Consider the following 20,531-nt stretch of genomic DNA (forward strand, 5'->3'; position numbering starts at 1 on the left):
TATCTTTTCCATTATATTATTCTGCTTTGAATTGGCAGCAAAATAGTAGAGATTCTAAATGATTCTTACATCTCAGATTTCACCCTGACTGAAAAAAGAGAAATCTTCTGGGTTTTTTTTTTTTTTTTTTTTTTTTTTGGTACCTGGGATTAAACTCAGGACCTTGTGCTTGCAAGGCAGGCACAGTGCCACTGAGTTAAATCCCTGGCCCCTTTCATTTTTGGCTGTCTGTGCATTTAATTTTTTTTTTTCTGATTGTAACAAATGCTTATTGATAAAACTTGAGAAAAAAGTCTGAAGAAGGAGCTAAAATGAATCATAATCTACAACCCAGGGGTAATCAGTAAATAAGTGAGCATATGTTTGCATATTTGTTTTTATCCTACTGGTATGATTCTGTACATACTATTTTGTGTCCTAATTTGTTTTCAAGCAGCATTTCATGAGCCTGCTGTGGTTCTAAATACTTGTTTTAAAAATTTGTTCTAGCAAATAATGTGTCTGCATATTTGAAGGCCCAGATTTATAATGAAAGCCAGTAGTGCCTGGTTTATTTATGAACTCCATGTCCCAGTGGCAATTATTTATCTCTTTTACCTCTTTTAGCTCCTGCTTTTGGAGTTTACCCTCATGTTTCTAAATAATACCAGTTTAGACATTATCCATGATTTCCTATTACAGAAGCTCAGAATTCTATGAGTTCCCACATCCCATTCTTCTAATATTGTTCTGTTACAGTTTTTGTTTTTGTCTTTATTATAAATATTATCTGCAGAACCATATCGTGCTTAGATATTTCCTCTTACACATGTTTTTTAAGGCCATGGGATTAGTAACAGCTTCACTTACTGTTTTTTCTGTTTTATCTGTTCTTCTCAAAGACTCCAGCAGATCTATGAATGCCACTTACAGCTGTTTTTTTTTTTTTTTAACTAAGCCAAATATATATGGCTTTAATGGTTTTTCCCAAGGTGAGTATTTGGCAAAGTAAAAAGCCATGTTATCTAATGAAGTCAAGAAAAGTTAAAATAAGCATTGGACTTGTGATACATTTTCAATTTTGTAAGGATTTAAACTCCTATGGTCCTGCCCTGTAAAGGTCAAAACAGCTTTTTTAACACTTATTGTGACAGTGTCCTCTGGTGATTTGTAGACTGATTTGGACACGGCCCTCGTATTTGTTTCTGTCAAAGTCCTCCTGTGTTTCCGGATGACCATGACCGCGTGATAATGCATCAGCCTGGCTTTCTCCTGTAGTACTTCCTCTGAGATGCTGCCCTTCCTGTTCCTTGTCTCCCTGCTCCTTGCTCCATCCTTAACATGCTTTCTAGGCCAGCTGAATCTCTGTGTTCCTGGGAGGTATCTTCACCATCAACCTGGAAATTTCTTTCACTTCTCTTTAGCTAGGTCTCATTTTCTCTTGCAGTTTATAGAGTATATCTTTCAGTAGCATCTTTTTTTTTTTTTTTTTTAGGTAGGGTCTCCCTTTGTAGTTAGGCTGGCCCTGAACTCACTGTGTAGTCCAGGCTGGCCTCGAACTCAGTGATCCTCCTGTTTCAGCTTCTCGAGTGCTGGGATTACAGGCGTGCACCACCACTCCTGGCTTCAGTAGCATCTTGAGAATAGATATATAGAAGTCAGTTTTTTTGAGACTTCTTGCACTGATTATTTGTTTTATAGTAGGTAAATTACTTCAAAACTAAGTGGCTTAAAAGAAAAAAGCATTTATTATTTTGTAGTTTCAGTGGTCAGGAACGGGGGAGCAGTTCGGCTGTGTAGGTCTAACTTGGGGAATCACATGGAGCTGCGGTGAAGATAATCTGTTGGCCAGGGATGCACTTATCTTAAGGCTTGACTAGGACTGGAGAATCTGTTTCCAAGGAGACTCCCCCAAAAAGGGCACGTTCTTGCTGGTTCTTAGTTGGAAGTCTTAATTCTCCCCATATCAACCTCTCTGTAGCCCCTTTAGTACCTTTATAATCTCTTAGATTGAGGAATCCAAGAGAACAGAACAAATGACAACATTTTTTATGACATATTTATATGTTATGTTCTGCTCATTAAAAGTTAGTCACAGGGCTGGGGATTTGGCTCAGTGGTTCTGTTGCCTGCCTTGCAAATCCGAGGGCCTGAGTTTGATCCTGGTACCAAAGGAAAAAAAAAAAAGATAGTCATAAACTCCTGTCTGTATTCAAGGAGAAAGCAGTTAATCTACCTTTTTTAAGTTAGTGTTCGAGAGTTACTATAAAACCACCACACTCCTGTGTGAACACATCTTGGGTCTGTATGGTGGGGGTTACTGGGGATTGAATCCAAGACTTTCATGTTGAGCTATATGTCCAGCCCTTTTTTTGAGACAGGATCTCACAAAGTCACTAAGTTGGATGGATTGAGCTCAAACTTGTGATCCTCCTGTTTTACTGTCCCAGAGTGCTGAGATTACAGGCATGCGCTACTGTGTCTGACTCTAAACACATCTCTACTCTCAAGAGTACAGAATTTCCAGAATATGTAAAAGAACTCAAATTTAACAATAAAAGGACAAGTACTAAATTAATAGGAAATAATCTGAAGAGGCATTTCCCAAAAGGAGTATAAATGTATGTGAAACTGTTCAACATCTTAAACCATCAAGGAAGTACAAATCAAAATTACATTGATATTAAATCTCACATCAATCACAACAGCTAATGTAGAAAGAGAAAGAAGCAACAAATACTGGCAATGATATGGGGGAAGAAACATGTTGTTGATAAGAATGTAAATTAGTACAACTACTGGGGAACACAGTATGAAAGTCCCTCAAAAAAAAAAAGCTACCAAGTGATTGTGCGGCATTGGTGGTACAGTGGGGAGCAAGCTGCCTTCCAGATGATCCAGCTATACCCCTGGGGGCTAGTCCAAAGGAAACGAATCAGCATATGAAGGGTTACCCGCACACCCTTGTTTATTGTGGTACTGTTCACAGTAGTGAATTATGGAAATAAGCCTAGGTGCGTGTCAACACATAAATGGATAAAAAAGTATAGTATTTTTATATAACAGTATTATTCAGCTATAAAGTAGAATGAGAGCATGTCATTTGCAGGAAAATGGATAGAACTGGAAGTCATCATTCATGTTAAGTGAAATAAGATAGAGAAGTAGTGTGTGTTTCCCCTTAAGCGGAATTTAGGGGAAAAAATGACCTGGAAGTAGAGGGCTATTAGGGAAGGGGAAGAGGGTGAGGGGCAGGGGGTGGGAGGCAGAGGGCAGAGTGAGAGAGGGTGGTAGGAAGGGAATTACAATCCAAACATGGTATGTGCACGTGTGTAAATGTTGTAGTAAAACCCATTTCTTTGTCCAATTAATATGAACTGATAATAATAAAGGTAGGGTATTAGAAGAGAAGAAAAGGGGTATGGAACTCTAGATGGTGATCATGGTTCCTCAGGAGTTTGAAGGCATAGTTCCATTTGGTTCTAACATCTAATGTTGCATTTGAGAAGTCTTTTATTTATATTTTATTTTATTTTTTGCGGTTTCGGGGATTGAACTCAGGACCTTGCACTTGCCAGGCAGGCATGGCACCAGTGAGCTACATCCCCGGCCCAAGAAGTCTTATTTTGATTTTTGATCCTTACCTATTTTATTCCTGAACATCAGGGTCTTGCAGGTTGGAGAAGAGAGAGAATTTCTGCTTAGCCTATTGCAAATTTATCAATAGGAAAAGAAGAGAATACACCAGTTTTTATATTTTTCCAAGCAAATGGCTTATCCCTCCAGCTCTGCATTTAGAGTCATCTTTGGTTGGGGAAATTGCCAATTTATAGTTGCTATAGGGTCTTGACTGTGGAGGAGGCCTGCTCTCCCGTTTTCTCTGTTGAATAGCATATTAAGCCTGGAATAGTTAATAAGAACCAAATACAAGGAACAAGGAAAATAAATGTAAAGGGCAGCATACAATGAGGTTTTTCATACGACATTGAATTTTAGTCTTTTTTTTAACCCATCCTGTACTGGGGATTGAACCCAGGGCCTTCATACTGATTTACACTCCCCAGCCTTTATTTATTTTTTATTTTGAGACAGGGACTTGGTAAGTTGCCCAGATTGGGCTTGTTTTGGTCTCCTTCAGCTTTGCTTTCCCTTTAGCTCTTGGCTTGCCTGAAATTGACAAAAGCGATCTTTTCTCTACCACCCCAGAAAACAGTTAAGCACATAGAGGCTGTTAAATTATTTCAGACCCAAAAGAGAGGACTTTGTGATCAGCTGTGGGCATGTTTCCTACATGGTGTGTCTTATGGCCTCCACAGAATTCCTATCTACCTATGTCACAGTGGCATCTGTGAGACAGTCCTATCTACCGAATTGCAGTAGCCTCACACCTTTCTAGAGATAGCATATGGCAGTTGGTTGGACCTTTGTCATAGCTTTTAATTAATGGATCTGTACATTTATACATATTTTATAGTTTTTATTTAATTAATTAACTAATTAATTAATTTTTTGGTACCGGGGATTGAATGGGCCCTTGTGCCTGCAAGGCAGGTGCCAGAACCACTGAGCTAAATCCCTGGCCCCTTATAGTTTTTATATAAGAAAGACTGCAGTATTAAATCATTTTGTAAAAATGGACTAGACCTAGTAGGCCTGGATTCTAGATTGATCCACCAGCAAACTGTTATCTGTTTTAGCAAGTAAATCTGTCTATAGTTGTATGAAGATTTTTGAATATACTTAGTCTATAATTTTGACTACTGTTGAAGTATTTTAAACAATTATACAATTTAGTATGATACTGAGATAGTGAAGGCCCAATTATCCTTTGAAAAAATATGACCCATTTTGTAATGACGTGCTTTATATGAGGCTCTCCATTATGGTGATAGGTGGGACCTGCTTATATTTAAAGTAGGGCCTGAGTGTTTGCTATGAGTAAATATTTCTTTATTTACCTAAAAACTTATATATTCTTAAGCAGAATGTAATTTCATGTATTTAAATCTACATTTAGATTCTGTACTTTATAGTTCTGTTTCATTCATATATTTGACATTTACTTCTTTAAAATTTTAAGTTGAACTAAAAAAGTAATGAAAAGTACCATATATTGAAGTATTTTATGAGTAAAATTCTTTGGTGCTCTTAGACCTGCGTTTTCTTTCTACTTAAGTATAATTTTTTAAAAATTTCCCAGAGTGAAAAGCTTTTGTTATATGATACAGTCCAGAGCGAGCTAGAGGAGAAGATCAGAAGACTCGAGGAGGATAGACACAGTATAGACATTACCTCAGGTACGGGGTGGAGTGCAGCAGTGGTGGTGTTTGTGACTTCTGGCCCTTTGTTTACCTCAGTGTTCCATACTGTCTCATCTCCTGAAATTATTGTGTAAATAAGCGAACTGTTCTCCTAGACAGAGGGAAGATTCCAAAGAATTATGAATGTGATGGTTACTTTGATTTGAACTTAACGCTTTAGAAAGAGGTAGAAATAGAACACATGAAAAGAAGTGCTGACAAGTACCCGACGGGAAACAGAAACGCAGAGGGTAACTACTTTAAGAATAGTTCTGGAAGACAGTAGCAGTGGATATTCCCTCTAAATTTTAAGAGACTGTCATGTGGGGAAAGGATTGCAAACCTCTCTGACAGAGTCAAACCACAATAAGTAGAAAAATGTGTAGTTTTTTTTTTGTGTGTGTGTCAGAAAAAGGAAACACGTAAGTAATAGATTAGTCCTGTGTGAAATGGGCTATTTCAGAGGTATTGATAGAACGGTTTTCTACATTGAATGGAAAGTTACTAGGTTATCTTAAAGTTCTTGAACATGTATTATTTTATCTGTTGCAAATTATTACACTGGAATAGAGCAGGCACAGTGCAGTCAGATATCCTGAGGTCTAATGCCAGTGCTTCCTCACCAAGTATCTGAGCAACTTGGGACAATTACTTACATTGTCTAAATCAGTGTTCTTGTCTGTAAAAGGGAAGCAGTAAGAATATCTACTTCAGAGATAGCTTGGGAATTAGGTGAGACAGTGCTTGTGATACATACTTTGTAAAGCGCCTGACAGATACTGATCATTTGTAACTATCAGTGCCAAATTAATTTTTGCTTTAATAAAGGTGGAGGAAAATTCATACATATATAGCTGCTCATGAAATGGTGTATATGTACATATCTCCCTACCAAAGTATTATATAGTTTTATAAGTAAATAAATACCAACTATAAAATTATGTCACACTTTTTCCTTCTGTGGTTACAAGAAATCAACTAATATTTAATTTTTATTTGCTTGCTAGAGCTGTGGAATGATGAACTTCAGTCAAGAAAAAAGAGGAAGGATCCTTTCAGTCCTGACAAAAAAAAGCCAGTTGTTGTTTCAGATATCCTTTTCCAAATTCTCTGGATTTTTTCCCTTGATGTACATTCCTGTAATGTGCATACCTTTGTAACTTTTACTACTACACTTTGACATTACTTAAATTGTCTTGTAATAAGCAAAAAATGCTTAATAAAACTGGTTGAAGGCAGGAGATATAATTTAGATTAAGAAGGGTGGGGGAAGGGGAAACATTTAGCCACGGTCATGACTGAAAATTCATGCAGTTTTATAGTTCACAAGGGCATTCATATGAAACAGGTGCTCAGTATACATCCTGATTACTTTTTGTGTGCACTTTTTAAAGAATATTTTTCATGTGTCTGAAATTGGAATATCCTTGAATAATAACTGATGTGTACATTCAGTCTTATGCATTCCTGTGGAAACTTACCCCTGCCCTGGCTGTTTCCTCTTCCACCTTAAAAACAGTAATTAGGCTGGTGGTGTATTTTAGAGTCAGTGTTATCATAGGATTAAGGGAATATGCTTTATGGAATTAGAAGTATGAAAATATATCAGAAATCAATATATTTATCCTGGTACTAAGTTTTTAAAAGAATAATTAGAAGTCAGAATTTAGAATGCCAAAGAATTATGTCCATATGTCATCGTTCCATTTTCTGAAAAATAGAACTTTTGAAATAGAACTCAAAGTGTGATACTCTTTTTTTTTTTTTTCCTGTCCCTTTGCCTTTTTCCTGTCCTCCCCCACCTTCTCCCTCCTTTCTTCTGGGGCTATAATCTGCAGCCTCACTCATGCTGGGCAGGGGGGCTCTACCCCTAAGCTACATTCTTGGCCCTATTGTAATTTGTTTTTGGATGGCTATTATTATTTTTTTTTGGGGGGAAGGGGTTTTGAGACTGGGTCTCACTATGTAGTACTGGCTGGCCTTGATTCCTGTCCTCCCCCACCTTCTCCCTCCTTTCTTCTGGGGCTATAATCTGCAGCCTCACTCATGCTGGGCAGGGGGGCTCTACCCCTAAGCTACATTCTTGGCCCTATTGTAATTTGTTTTTGGATGGCTATTATTATTTTTTTTTGGGGGGAAGGGGTTTTGAGACTGGGTCTCACTATGTAGTACTGGCTGGCCTTGAACTCACTACAATCCTCCTTTGCCAGCCTCCTTAGTGCTAGGATTATAGGCATGCCACCATGCCCAGCTTTTGAATCTGATACTCTTACAGCTAAATTAACCTTGACTTTTCAACGTCCATATATTGTTTATATGCTGCAAGATCTTGATATTCTTGAAGACTGGACAACAATTAGGAAGGTATGATTAAAGATTGGTGAAACAAAGTATATTTTTATAGTCTTTTAAGATTTTAGATTTTTCACTAATAATATCAAAATACTATAAATAATTTTGCTTTGAAGCATTTTCTCTAAAGCGGTTAATACTATTATCAATAATAGTGGCTTGCAAGAGTATCTTAGAGACATGTCAGCAGTGTGTATTTTTCTTTTGGTAATATAATTAATAATTTATATGAGAGTACAGAAAAGCATTTATTTAGTTTACCCAAAAATAATGATATCACTGTTCTGTGCCTGGGACTCAGCCTGGTCCTGGATTGTGGGAGGCACTCATTAAGTATTTGTTGAATGAATAAAAGTGAATATTTAAACCCTTACTATGTGTCCTGTATTCTACCATCGAACAATCAAGAATTACAGCTTTTCAATGTTTGCTTAGAAGTGGAGCCTTATTTTCTTTATTTTTTCATTTTTGTAAACTTCTTGAGAGAAATTATTTGAGATACTGATTACACTTCTTGGAGAAATTAAATTTGTTTTATATATAAGTTATTGAGCCAGTTATTATTGTATATATAAGAAATAGATAGCAAAATATTTTTTCAGTCTGAGCTCAGACAACTTCTTTCTTCTTTTTTGTTTTTGTCAAGGCAATGGCTACACTGGGTCCTCACAGAGTAAAAACAGAACGTAAGTGGGGAATTGAGAAATACTTGTGGAGATTTGTTGAATCAGGATTGTTAAATCATGTCCATACTAAAGAACTTCCTCATCAGTAGTTTCATTTCATCAATGAACACTGTGCCTAAAATGATGACGAATTCTTCTGGAGTTTATTAGGTCACATAAAAGTTTCGGGATTTCTGGATACACTGTATTTCTTCTTCAGTGCTCAGCTATATCACCTTAGCTAATGGATCCGTAATTCAAAAGATATTCAGTGTTTTTTCTTGGGCCAGTAATTTTTTAGAGTAGATATTTAGAGTTTGTTGATTGGGTTCAGGAAGTCTGGATCCTCTAAAGTTGTTTAGAAAATTTCTTATATGTCTTCATTTTCGTAAGAGAGAGAGAGAGAACAGAATGCTGACAGCAGAGTCTAGCCAGGAAATTCGGGCCCTTGTGCTTGCGAGGGACATGACAGAACCACTGAACTAAATCCCCAGCCCTGGCCAGGAAATTTTTCTACCACAAAGATTGACACATTTTAATTTGCCTTAGTAAAATTCACATTAAATTATAGTTCGTTGTGTGTGTGTGTGTGTGTGTGTGTGTTCTAAAAGCACTGCCAAAGTCATAATGAGTATTAGCTTTGTTTATGCCTTTTTTCACTAGAGGTCAGTTTTCCTAATCCTTTTAAGGACCATGAAGCTAGAGTTTTGTTTTAAAAGCATATTTTCAATACTAAGATCTTTGCAAGAGATAATCTGTAAGAAATCGATTTCTATTTTATCTTTAAGGATTTCTTTAAAATTTATATCATGTCAAGAAGTCACAGCAGTATTGTACTAAAATACCACCCTTGGGGATTAACTGGAAGGGCAATTTCCTAAATCTCTATAGCAGTGGTTCTTAACATTTTTTGGGATCATGAATTCCTTTGAGTTCCCTGCTCACCCTCCAGGCCAATCTCTTATCTTTAGCATTGTATCTTGTTAGTTTTTGTTTTAGCATTTGCCTCAATTTATACTTCTTAATTATTTGCTTGTATCCTGACTGGATTGTAAGCTCCAGGAAGGCTAATACTGTATCTCTGTTAATTGTATTTTTCCCTCAGAACCTAACACAATTCCTTGATACAAGAAGTGCTCTTAATGAATGAATGAACAAATGAATACAAACTTACTGAACATGTTCTCCACACAGGGCACTGAGAATCTGAGATACGACAGGGAGAGACTTCCTGGAGCCTTCTTGGGGGTGGTGAAATAATATATATGTAAATAAATAATTAAGATAGCTCCAGATGGTAAAAATTATTATGAAGGAAATAGGAAGTTATTATGACAACTAACTGAGAAGTGGGTAGAGTGGCTTGGAAGACCTGTGTGTGTGGGGGTAACGTGAAGACAAAGAGGTACTTAATTCATGGTATGCTATTGATGGTGTGTGAAGAATGCTTATTCACTGTGTGAGTTTATCTGACTAATGCCAAATCATTTCTGGGATTTAAAAATGGAAGTTTTATTTATTATATTTCCTTTTTAGAATGAAAGGCCTAGGGAACTTGTGGAATAGATATTAAACTCAGCTTTTTACGAGGCTGGGGTGTAGCTCAGTGTTAGAATGCTTAGTATGTGCAAGGCCCTAAGTTTCATCTCCAGAACTGAACCCCCGCCACCAAAAATAACAAACCACAAAACAAAACAAAAGAACTTCTGCTGCTTTGGAAACTATCAGATTCCTTGCAAGGGAAAAAATATGGAAAGTGTATTTTCCAGTGGAAATACAGCAATTGATATTTTCAGTGCTACTTAAACTGGCATTAGTAATTAATAATGTATCTGCCCCCCTTTCTGGTATTTATCAATGACTTATTTTTCATTATTTGGCTTTATTTATATTAAAACTTGTTGGATTATATGTAAGAATATAAGAAATCCATTTTTTATTAGATTTTAGATTTGTTATCTAAGAAATACTTTTTTTGTCACTGATATGCATGGGTTGGATTAACACTTAACGTCCTGACCTTTTTGTTTTGACAATGTCTTATAACAGTTTTTGAACTGATCCCTTTAGCACCTGTGAAACTGGAAAAACATCTGCACAGTGCTAGATCTGAAGAGGGAAGACTGTATTATGATGGTGAATGGTATATACGTGGACAGACAATATGTATTGATAAAAAAGATGAATGTCCTACAAGGTAAGGAGCTGTTACCATTTCAGTGTTACGACTCAATATTGATTTTTACATTGTCATAGTCAGTAAATATTTGCAGCTTCCATGGCGTATTCACAGTGCATCATTAGTTGCCTGTGGGTATTTTTTCCACATTTGATTACGTGTGTATATACGTGTGTCAATATCTGTACACCAGACTTCCTATTTAGCTCATGAATCCCAGTGCTAGCACAAATAGAGCTGATGGAATTGTTTTTTAATTCTTAGAGTAGATGAACCGTTATGATTTAGATATAATGACCTATATAAATCAGACTGGTAGGAGCTTTTGGAGGATCTATTAATCCCTAACTTTTTGGGGTCTGTTAGAAGAATTTATATCTATTAAAAGAAGAAAGAAATGAAAAATTAGTAAAAAGCTAGAGTAACAGTAATTAAAAGTATAACTTGAAACCTGGAAATTGCCTTTTAAAAGTTTTAATCTCTCTAGGCACAAATAAAGTTTGATTACATATAACTTCTAAGTTTTATCTGGGTATGGCCTTTGGAAAATATTAATGTGAACCATTGCTTTCATTCCTTCAATAGTTCGGGACTTTAATTCTACAGAACAAAAATGTCTTTTCCGGGGCCAGGGATTTAACTCAGTGGTGCTGCTGCCTGCCTCGCAAGCACGAGGACCCAAGTTTAATCCCTGGTACCAAAAAAAAAAAACCAAACCATTTTCCTAGATAACAGTAGTAAATAAAATATTTGAATTAGTTTAGAATACTAATTTTTCAAGTACAGTAGTTTTAATTGGATTACAGTTTCATTTTAAAATTTTTAAGAATTCCAGGAAGATCATGTAGAGTAACTTTTTCATAGAAGTTCATTGAACTGATTACTAAATTACGTATCATACTCAAGGATACTTCTCTTTACTTTATTGGTTTTGTAACCTTTAACTACTAGTTAGCATTAAATTAGTTAAAAAAGAGATGACAGTATAAAAGAGGGTAAATCACATCTGTTTTATAAAAACTATGTAAAGACTAGTAGTGTCAGAAAAGTCCATTTAAGTGCTGCATGAAAGATTTCTTATAGTCAAGGCTGGTGTGAGTTGGGCGTATAATACCATATCAGTTAATGGTTTTAGTTCCACTCTTATCTTCTTAGGGGTGGAATGGGAAACAAGTAGGAATAATGTGCATTTAGCACAGCCATGTGTCACCGAGTAAGTCTGAGAAATGCACCATTAGGCATTTTGCAGATGTATAAGCGCCATGCACAAACCTAGAGAGAATATAGGTCATTCCATGACCTGCCTGCTTGATATACTTAAGGCATGAGGTTGCTGCCATGTTCCATGGCATGCTGTTTTACTGTAAACCTTTTTTTTTCCCTTTTAAGTAGGAGTACACCTCAAAATTGTGGCCAAAAGTGTAACACAGTAAATATATAAACTGGTAACTAAGTCATTTATTACCATTATCAAGCCTCATGTACTGTCCCTATTATGAGCTATACTTTCATTCCACTGGCAGTGCAACAGGTTTTTGTGCACCAGCATCACCACGAACATGGAAGTGATGCCCTGTGCTACATTCTAATGGCTACAACCATTGGGGGGTGGGAACTTTTCAGCTCCATTGTAATCTGATGGAACTCCTGTTGAATATGAGATGTGATAAAAAAAACATGGTAGATCGAACTCAAGACTTTGTACTTGCGAGGCAGGCACGGTGCCACTAAGCTAAATCCCTGGCCCTGGTGAAGTCTTAATTCAAATAAAAAAAACTTCCGTAAAAGACACATTGCCTTTAATCCTCTCAGAATGCTCCCCCTCACTAGATGACACATACTTAGCATTCTTGCCACTTTCTGAAGCAGTTCTGGAAGTCCTTTTTTGTGTGTTTTTAGTTGGGCTGTCATGGCTGCCTGGATGTCCTGAATTGATTCAAAACGTTTACCTTTCATGGTTTTGACTTTTGGGAAGAGGCAGAAGTCAGTCACACAGTGCCAGATCCAGTGAATACGGTGCATGAGGGTACACTGTCACGTGTTTACGAGTCTGCTTTTCCTTTGGATGATAGTTGGCAGCTCGTTTCACCATACTTTTAATCATCTCTCATAAAGACATGAAAGAGAACTTCAGAACTGCATCGGAAAGTGGCAAGAAGGATGAGATGAGTGTGTTGGAAGTGAAGGGGAATATTTTCAGGGAGGTTGATTGCAATGTGTCTTTTACTGTAATAATTCTTTTTTAAATTTCAACCTTAACCATGTATTTTGATCGCTCTTACTATGTGGCCTCTTATTCACTGAATGTCTTTTTGAGCATATGACTGTAGATCTAATAGAAAGTCAATTTTGCTAACTGTTGAAGAAGGGATATTATTATTAAGAGTTGCTGAATGTGATATTCTTGACCTGCTTATTGTGTAGCCATCTGGTAAATAACACTTGTATACTTGAATCTTTTGTCGGTGGTTTTGGTTTTATAGCTAATATAAAATGAAGAGACATATTGTAACTCATTCATTCTTCCTCTTCTCCCCCCTTTTAGTGCCGTAATTACAACAATTAACCATGATGAAGTTTGGTTTAAGAGGCCTGATGGAAGCAAATCTAAGCTTTACATTTCACAGCTACAGAAAGGAAAATATTCAATTAAACATTCATAATCATGATTTAAGTGTTATCTAAATCTACCTTGTTAGTGTTACCAATTTCAATGTGCCATGGGAGTGAAAAAAAATGTATTCAGTAACTTAATATTCTCATTGAATCATGAGAGACTGTATTTGTAGGCAGTAGACCTCATATTGATATGTTACTAAAAGAAACAGTGATAAAAAAGTTTAATCATAATCATTACATTTATTTGCCTCTTAGGTCCAATTACCAATAGCTATATATGGTAGGAATTTCTTTCTAAAAGTTTTCCTTGTTTTTAAAAATAATTATGCAAATCTGTCTTTAGTGAACTATGGCTGTTTATCTGCAGTTTTTTATTTTTCATATCTTTGTCATTCATCATGTTTGTAAATAAGACTGATAAAATAATTTCCTATAAATGGTTTGTATTAGTATATTAGTGTTAAATCACAGTTGAAATTTAAACCTATATATGTGAGTATGTATATATGACATCATCAGCTTATTTAGAACTGATGGTCTTACCTTACAATCTAGTTTTACCCAAAATTAAAATACTGGGTTTGAAAGCTAAAAGGAGCACTTTTGTAGAATAGCTTTCCTTCTCTTCATGGTATGGTGGTGACCTATTTTTGCAAATTATACTTAATTAGTAAAATTAGTGTCAAGTGATAACATGTTTCTACCTGTATTTTTTGTGACCCTTTAAAGGGCAAGTGTTCATCCCTGATATTTATGACCCAGTATGTAAGTGGTGAACAGTAACTGACAGTATTGTGGTGCTTGCTGTACATGTCTGATCTTTCCAAACAGATTTTTAGTAAGCATTTTCCAGAGGTAAAACTAGAGATCCTTACTCTAATTTTATTCCTAGGGCAAAATGGACAAGGATAATTTCCTTGAATTTATTCCCAAATTAATTAATTTATTCCCAAATTTATCTTGGGTGTTTTTACACTTTAAGGCCATTTGGTGCAATTTAGGAAGCATTGGCCTCCCTTCCCTTAACCACATTCAAAATGAACTTCCAAAGCCTCAGGAACAGTACAAAGCATTGAAACCCTCAATACGGCAGCACAGTTGGCTGTAGTACACATTTAGGGTACAACCAAACCAAGTATTCCTGGTGGTCTTGTGCACTTTAATTTCTGTTACAGTGAGACTTAAGAGGTTAAGGAAGAAATCTACTTATTAACAGTACAGGTATATCAGCATGATTCCGTTTGTTTTCTTACTATTTTACCTCTGCAAACATCATCCTATGCAGATCACTACATCATAGTTGCCAAATTTTAAAACATTTGACTTCTGAAATTCAATATTAGCAGTTATGCTACTTTGTTTCTAATTAACTTTAGTAAGTGTACATAATGTCATAATCCAGTAGTATTTGACAGTACTTATGTATACAATGTTTGATAAGCATTTTTAATAAGATTTGTATTTTTTAATTTAGATAATAAAATGTGTTTGAGTGTCATTTGTCATGTCTTGAATTATTTATGCATATTTAGTTCTTAAATTATTATGAACTGTCCATTTCTAAGAAGAATTTGAACCGATTTACATTGATAGATAACGGAGTGCTAGATGCTTGCACAAATGTTTTTGCTTTCCTAAGCCACAGCTCAACTTCTCTTGGGTTATATTTAGATGTTCAAGACAGCTAAGTTAGTTATACTTAACTAAAGATATATGTTATGCTTTAATAAAAATGTAGTGGGTAAGTTCTGAAGTTCTAAATAGAAAATTTTTATTTTAAAAATATGATTTTATATTTACTTTTCAAAATATTTATATAATATATATGATTCTACCATAATATTAAGATCCAGGTAATCACATGCTTGTCTGTGGTTAAGGTGCTATAAAAGTGACAGTTTGCAGGTGGTGTTCTGATGTAAGATGTAACTTAGAAGAATTGTTAGAAATTCTGAAATATCTGGCAGCAGCTCCATATGTTTATGATTAGCTTCTCTCTTAGTATCAGTTGCTGTCTTTCCTGTCACACCTACTAGTTTTTCATGTTCAACCCAACTGTTCTTGCCCTTTGCCACTTTAAAAAGGAAAGGTACCCCAGTCATCACTAATCCAATTTATCAAGTAGTAATTCTCACCAAACATTAGTGGCGTTCTCCTCACCCATCTCTTTTCTCATTGTTCCTATTGAGGCACTGATCTTTCCATTCTAGTCTTCATGTAAAAGTTGAAATGATGTGATATTGTTACTTAGGACTTCTCTTAGAGAACCATGCACTCCTCACTGGTAACTGTTTAGAAAGAATGCAGAAGTTGACTATTTCAATATTTTGCTTTTGGGCCCACTAAATCCAGTATAATAAGACAGAATAACAATGAACTCTTTATAAGGAAAATGGATGTAGGAGAAATGAATATTGGGGTTTATGTAGCCTCTAGCCAGTTTGGAACACAAGCTATTTTATTTTTTAAAAGATGAAATCTAGAAAGAATCTAAAAGCTCAGAATGGGACTAGAGAACATGCATATCCCTTCCGTTGTGTTTTGGTGAGATTTGCTGTGCAGTTCTCTCATTACTCATTGAGGGCCACAACCTCCCTCTGAATTCTTTCTCGAGCATGTACCTTGCTGCTCTGGTCAGTTTTTGGACCACTGTGGCCCCTGACTTTATGGGCAGCCTGTGATAATAACACTTGAAATATGAATGTTTGCCATGTCCCAGGAGATATCTTTAATGAAAAACTGAAAGTCATTATTTAACATTTTTTAATGTTCAAAACAAAATGAACATAAATGCCATTTTCTTTCTTTCTTTTTGGTACCGAGCAAACTCAGGACCTTGCACTTGCTAGGCAGGCGTGGTGCCACTGAGCTACATCCCCAGCCCTTAAATGTCATTTTCACGTTCAAAACAAAATGAACACAAATTTTACTCTTTATAGATTTGCCTTATTTTGGTAATTTCTGGCCATGGTACTTTTCTCAAGGTATAAGAGGAAAAATATCGCGGTGGAATTTATATTTTTCAATGTTCTGAAACAGTCAATTATCTCAAGTTGCTAATCTTTATGGAAAATGTACATGTGTTTAGCTATGGAAAGTTAAAAGTTATCAGTCTAGAATTGTTCCTAAAGTTGAAGCTAGTATGTTCTCTTTTGAGATACATTTTGTTGAAGGAAGGTTAAGAGTAGAAGTCATATAGTAACAGTCTTTAGAGTCATTTTCTCTTTCCTTTCTATTTTCCTGTATCTAATACAGGTTTGAGGTGGGCGACCTTGCCAGATTGCTACATTCTCTGAAGAGAGAAGTACCATCATTCTAGTCCAGAAGCAGGCCACATGGTACCATTTCATCTCTTCTAGTGAAGATTACAAATTATGTTAAACTGCACAAAAAAACCAGACCTTTAAGCAGAGGCTAAGCAATCTTCTTTATAGGGATATTGAAAGAAATATATTTCATTTGTTATTGAACAATTTTGAAAATGGCATTGTTAATGGAGGAGATAGTAAAGTGCTTGCACTTGTTTGAAGATAAATTTATGATTTTAGACATTATGCTTAAGTATATCTATGGTAATTGTACTTACAGACTTCAGGCACTGTTTATCCATCGACTCTAGCAGGTTTTGATTTGAACCTTATATTCTATGGTGTTAAATTATATTTTAAAAATACATTTATGTACTGTATGTGCATAAGTACCACATTATCCATTACACAAGAGCCAACTTGGGTCTTTCTTGCAATACTACATCAGGGGTGGTGAACCTGTGGCATGTGTATTACTATGCTTACCTTTTGGATGACTTCATTCATTTCACTGGCTTCAGATATTACCAGTTTTTCAATTCCAAATCTATTTTTTTTTTGTACCAGGGATCGAACTCGGGACCTTGTGCTTGCAAGGCAGGTGCTGGGACCATTGAGCTAAATCTCCAGCCCCTTAGATTCCAAATCTAAATCTCTCCCTAGTTACATATTTCAATTTGGCAAGTTCCATTTATTAGGCTCTTCATATTTTTTAAACCTTATGCCTATAAAACCAAACATATCCTCCGCCGACCTTCATCGTACTCCATTTTTGCTTCCACCTTTGGTGTGCGCTACCATCCATGTTCTTCAGACCTTGGCAGGTGGGTAAACTCACGGACTTCAGGGTTGAGTAACTGGAGGTGAGTTCTGCCACTTAGCAGCTACGTGGCCTTGAGCAGCACTTTTACCTGGGTTGCCTCAATTTCCCTATCTAAAAAAGGGAAAAACTAATACCTAAAATTGACAGGGTTGTGGTGAGGATTAATGAATTAATATATGTCCAGAGCTTAAGAGTAGTACTTGTTAATGATAACCAGATGCAAGTGGTATCTACGTATTTTGACTCCTCACTTCTCATATCTTTGTGATTTTTCTAGTCATAGTTTCTAACTCAAAAAATTTCCTGAAATCATCTTTTACTCCCACCAATCTGCCCTAGTTCCAGCCACTGATATATTTTACTGGAATGATCATGGTGGCCTAACTGCTCATGTTTCTTGCTTTTTTCTGTCTATAGCAAACATTACAGTATTTCTAAAACCCAGAACTGAGTCTTTGAAATTTTCCATCAGGATTTCCAATTCTTTTATAGTTCTGGACAACTAGGAACTGCCTGGCACTCAGAGCTAAGTCTTGATGTTCTCCTGTGAACATTAACAATTTCATGTAGTATCCACATCAAACAAGACCAGTCTGACTATGACGAGCTGAGAACAAAAACCAAGATTCCCTCCATGTACCTGATGATCTTGTTTAACTACAGACTTAAACAAGGTCAGTCTGTGAACAACAAAGGGCTAAGGATTTCCCTGTCCTGGCTAACAATGAGTGACTGCCGCTGCTTTACTAACTGTATTAGTTGTGTTCCTGTTGCTGGAATATGCGGGACCTGTAAACTTAGAGGGGGAGAGATTTATTTTGGTTCATGGTTTTGGAGAGTTCAGTCTGCATGTTTGTCCATCTCCACGCCAGAAATGGCATGGCAGAGGAGAGCTGGTCACCGCATGGCAGCCAGGAAGCAGAGTTAGAGAAGGGAGGAGTTGGGGATAAGAACACACTCTTCCAGGTCGCCCCCCATGATGCTCCTCTTCTAACCAGGCCTCATTTCCTAACAGCACAGCACAGCACACTCAGCTGAATCCGTGCATGATGAACCCTCATGTCCAATCGCTTTCCAAAGGCCCTGGCTCTGAACACAAGACTTTGGGGGGTTGTTTCAGATCTAAATCATAATACCTACTCACTCCATTACTTCTGCTTTACAAATAAGATTTATTAAATACTGGGTGTGGTAGTCCATGCTGTAATCTCAGCCCTTGGGAGGCTGAGGCAGAACTGCTTTGAGTTTCAGTCCAACCTGGGGTACATAGTGAGTTCAAGGCCATCCTGAACTAACAGCAAGATCTTATCTTAAAAAAAGAAAAAAATCCCCCAAATTTATTAAGACACTCATAGTATTGTCCTCATTTCCTGACAGCATTTTATCCAAAGAAAGCCTGTTTTCTTGACCCCTACTCAAGATGTGCTTATTATATAAGGCCACGTTCTATAAATTCTTCCTAGCACCTTTTTACTCAGATACCCACAGTTCCCCATTGTGTGCTTTCTCCCTCACTGCAATGAGCAAGAAACCCAACTCAGGTGTGTTTCTGCTCATCTTGTAGCAATCCTGCCTCAGCCTCCTGAGTGCTGGGGTTACAGGCACGCGCTTTCACTCCCTGGCTCCACCACACCCAGTTTTAAAATGATTTTGCTTTAAGAGTTTGTCATTAGATGTAGCTTACAAATATTTAAGTATATTCTGGGCAGTGTTCTAAGAGCTTACAGTATGTAATTATACTGTCTGGTAAAAAATACACTTAGGCTTTAATTTTCAATTATGTATTAGTGAAAGAATCAAAAAAGGCAAAACAAGGTGAAAAGTCTTTTTCTGAATGACATTTGAATTGGAGTCTAAGTATTTTGCTTTCCAAAACAAAATATTGCTGCCGGGGATTTAGCTCAGTGGTGCCGTTGCCTGCCTCCAAAACAAAATATTTCTACTACCTGAACCAAGGGTCATCTATCTCCTGGAAATGTGAAAGCTACAGTCCTAATGCATCTTGAATAAAACCTGAAGGTGGCAGTAAATTCCTACAAGACTTCAAATACTTAGTTTAGAATTTATATTTTTCCTTCTAATTATTCCAAATTGTATAATGAGGCTGCAGTTGTATTTAATCCTATTGCATACTAATTAAAGGATATTCATGAAGAAGATAAGAGTTCTAAACAAGGATTATATTTTTATTACAGTTTACTAACTGAAAAAAATTCACCATGGTAAAAGGCTTAGAGACATTGCAGCTGATTATATACTTTAGGTTACTATAGAAACAAAATGTAATTCAACAAAATGAAACAACTTTTAATATAGATCAAAGTGCTCTGGGGATATGTGTCACTAAATATATAAATAATAGTTTATATGTGTCTATTAAATCAATAAATGTAGGATTTTGTTTGATATTTCCCTGAATTTATCCTCAAAATTATTAAAATAAGCTGGGCATGGTGGCGCACACCTGTAATCCCAGCACTTGGGAGGCTGAGGCAGGAGGATCGCTGTGAGTTCGAGACCAGCCTGGGCTACATAGTGAGTTTCAGGTCATTCTCAACCACATAGTGAGACCCTGTCTCAAAAAACCAAAAAATCCAAAAATTATTAAAATAGAGTTTTGTATGGCTGTGTTTTTATCTAATCATCTACTTATAGTCAGTTGAATCTCTAGAATATTATTTATCAAGAGTGTTCTACCTGGGCATTGTGGCACATGCCTGTAATTCCAGCTACTAAGGAGGCGGAGGCAGGAAGATCACACATTTGAGGAGCCTAGGCAACTTAAGATTCTATCTTAAAATAAAAAATACAAAGGGTTACATATGTAGCTCGGTGCTAAAGCCTCCCTGGACTCAATTCCCAATACTGCAAAAACAAACAAAAATTCATGATAATGTAGAACATTTAAAATAGCAAATTAATAAACATTAATTCACATCAGAAAATTAATTTCTTCATTGGTCTTAATAAGGATCTAGAACTAGCTTGTTTCATAGTTTATTTTTATAGGCAATAAGCATTGTTATTGGCTCATTCAGTTATACACAAAGTTGTGGGAGGCTTTAGTGACATCCGTATACGTGTACAAGACTTACAAATTTCAAAAAATTACAAATTTGAAAATTAGGAAGGATAGTATTTCAATCTAGATAAAAATCGAAAAGCACTGTACATGTTACTATATAAATACACAAATTTCTTGAAAGAGATAAATGATGCTAATACTTTAGTTTGCCATGATTACATTTACACAGGAATAAATGTACAGTTTGTAAATTATTAATATGAATGATCTGACTTTTCAAG

The 20,531-nt window shown here is 36.2% G+C and overlaps 1 protein-coding gene across 3 annotated transcripts in view; it reads left to right on the top strand.

Moving 5' to 3' along the window:
* The window catches only part of Brms1l (BRMS1 like transcriptional repressor), a 37,089-nt gene extending 20,590 nt beyond the window's left edge, over positions 1 to 16,499 (top strand). Inside the window, exons 5-11 of one of the 3 annotated variants that reach the window (XM_033765134.1) lie at positions 5,180 to 5,276; positions 6,287 to 6,370; positions 7,579 to 7,643; positions 8,278 to 8,317; positions 10,346 to 10,493; positions 13,021 to 13,112; positions 16,350 to 16,499. In XM_033765134.1, coding sequence (XP_033621025.1) covers positions 5,180 to 5,276; positions 6,287 to 6,370; positions 7,579 to 7,643; positions 8,278 to 8,317; positions 10,346 to 10,493; positions 13,021 to 13,112; positions 16,350 to 16,390 — 567 coding nt within the window. In that variant the 3' untranslated portion in view covers positions 16,391 to 16,499. Of the gene's footprint in view, positions 1 to 5,179; positions 5,277 to 6,286; positions 6,371 to 7,578; positions 7,644 to 8,277; positions 8,318 to 10,345; positions 10,494 to 13,020; positions 13,442 to 16,349 lie in introns of those variants that run through there. The other 2 variants (XM_010633621.1, XM_010633622.2) reach the window with 2 other exon arrangements.
* Positions 16,500 to 20,531: the final 4,032 nt, after the last annotated feature.

The sequence above is a fragment of the Fukomys damarensis genome, unplaced genomic scaffold (genome assembly GCF_012274545.1).
Source record: "Fukomys damarensis isolate Sample0158 unplaced genomic scaffold, DMR_v1.0_HiC HiC_scaffold_17, whole genome shotgun sequence".
NCBI lineage: Eukaryota > Metazoa > Chordata > Mammalia > Rodentia > Bathyergidae > Fukomys > Fukomys damarensis.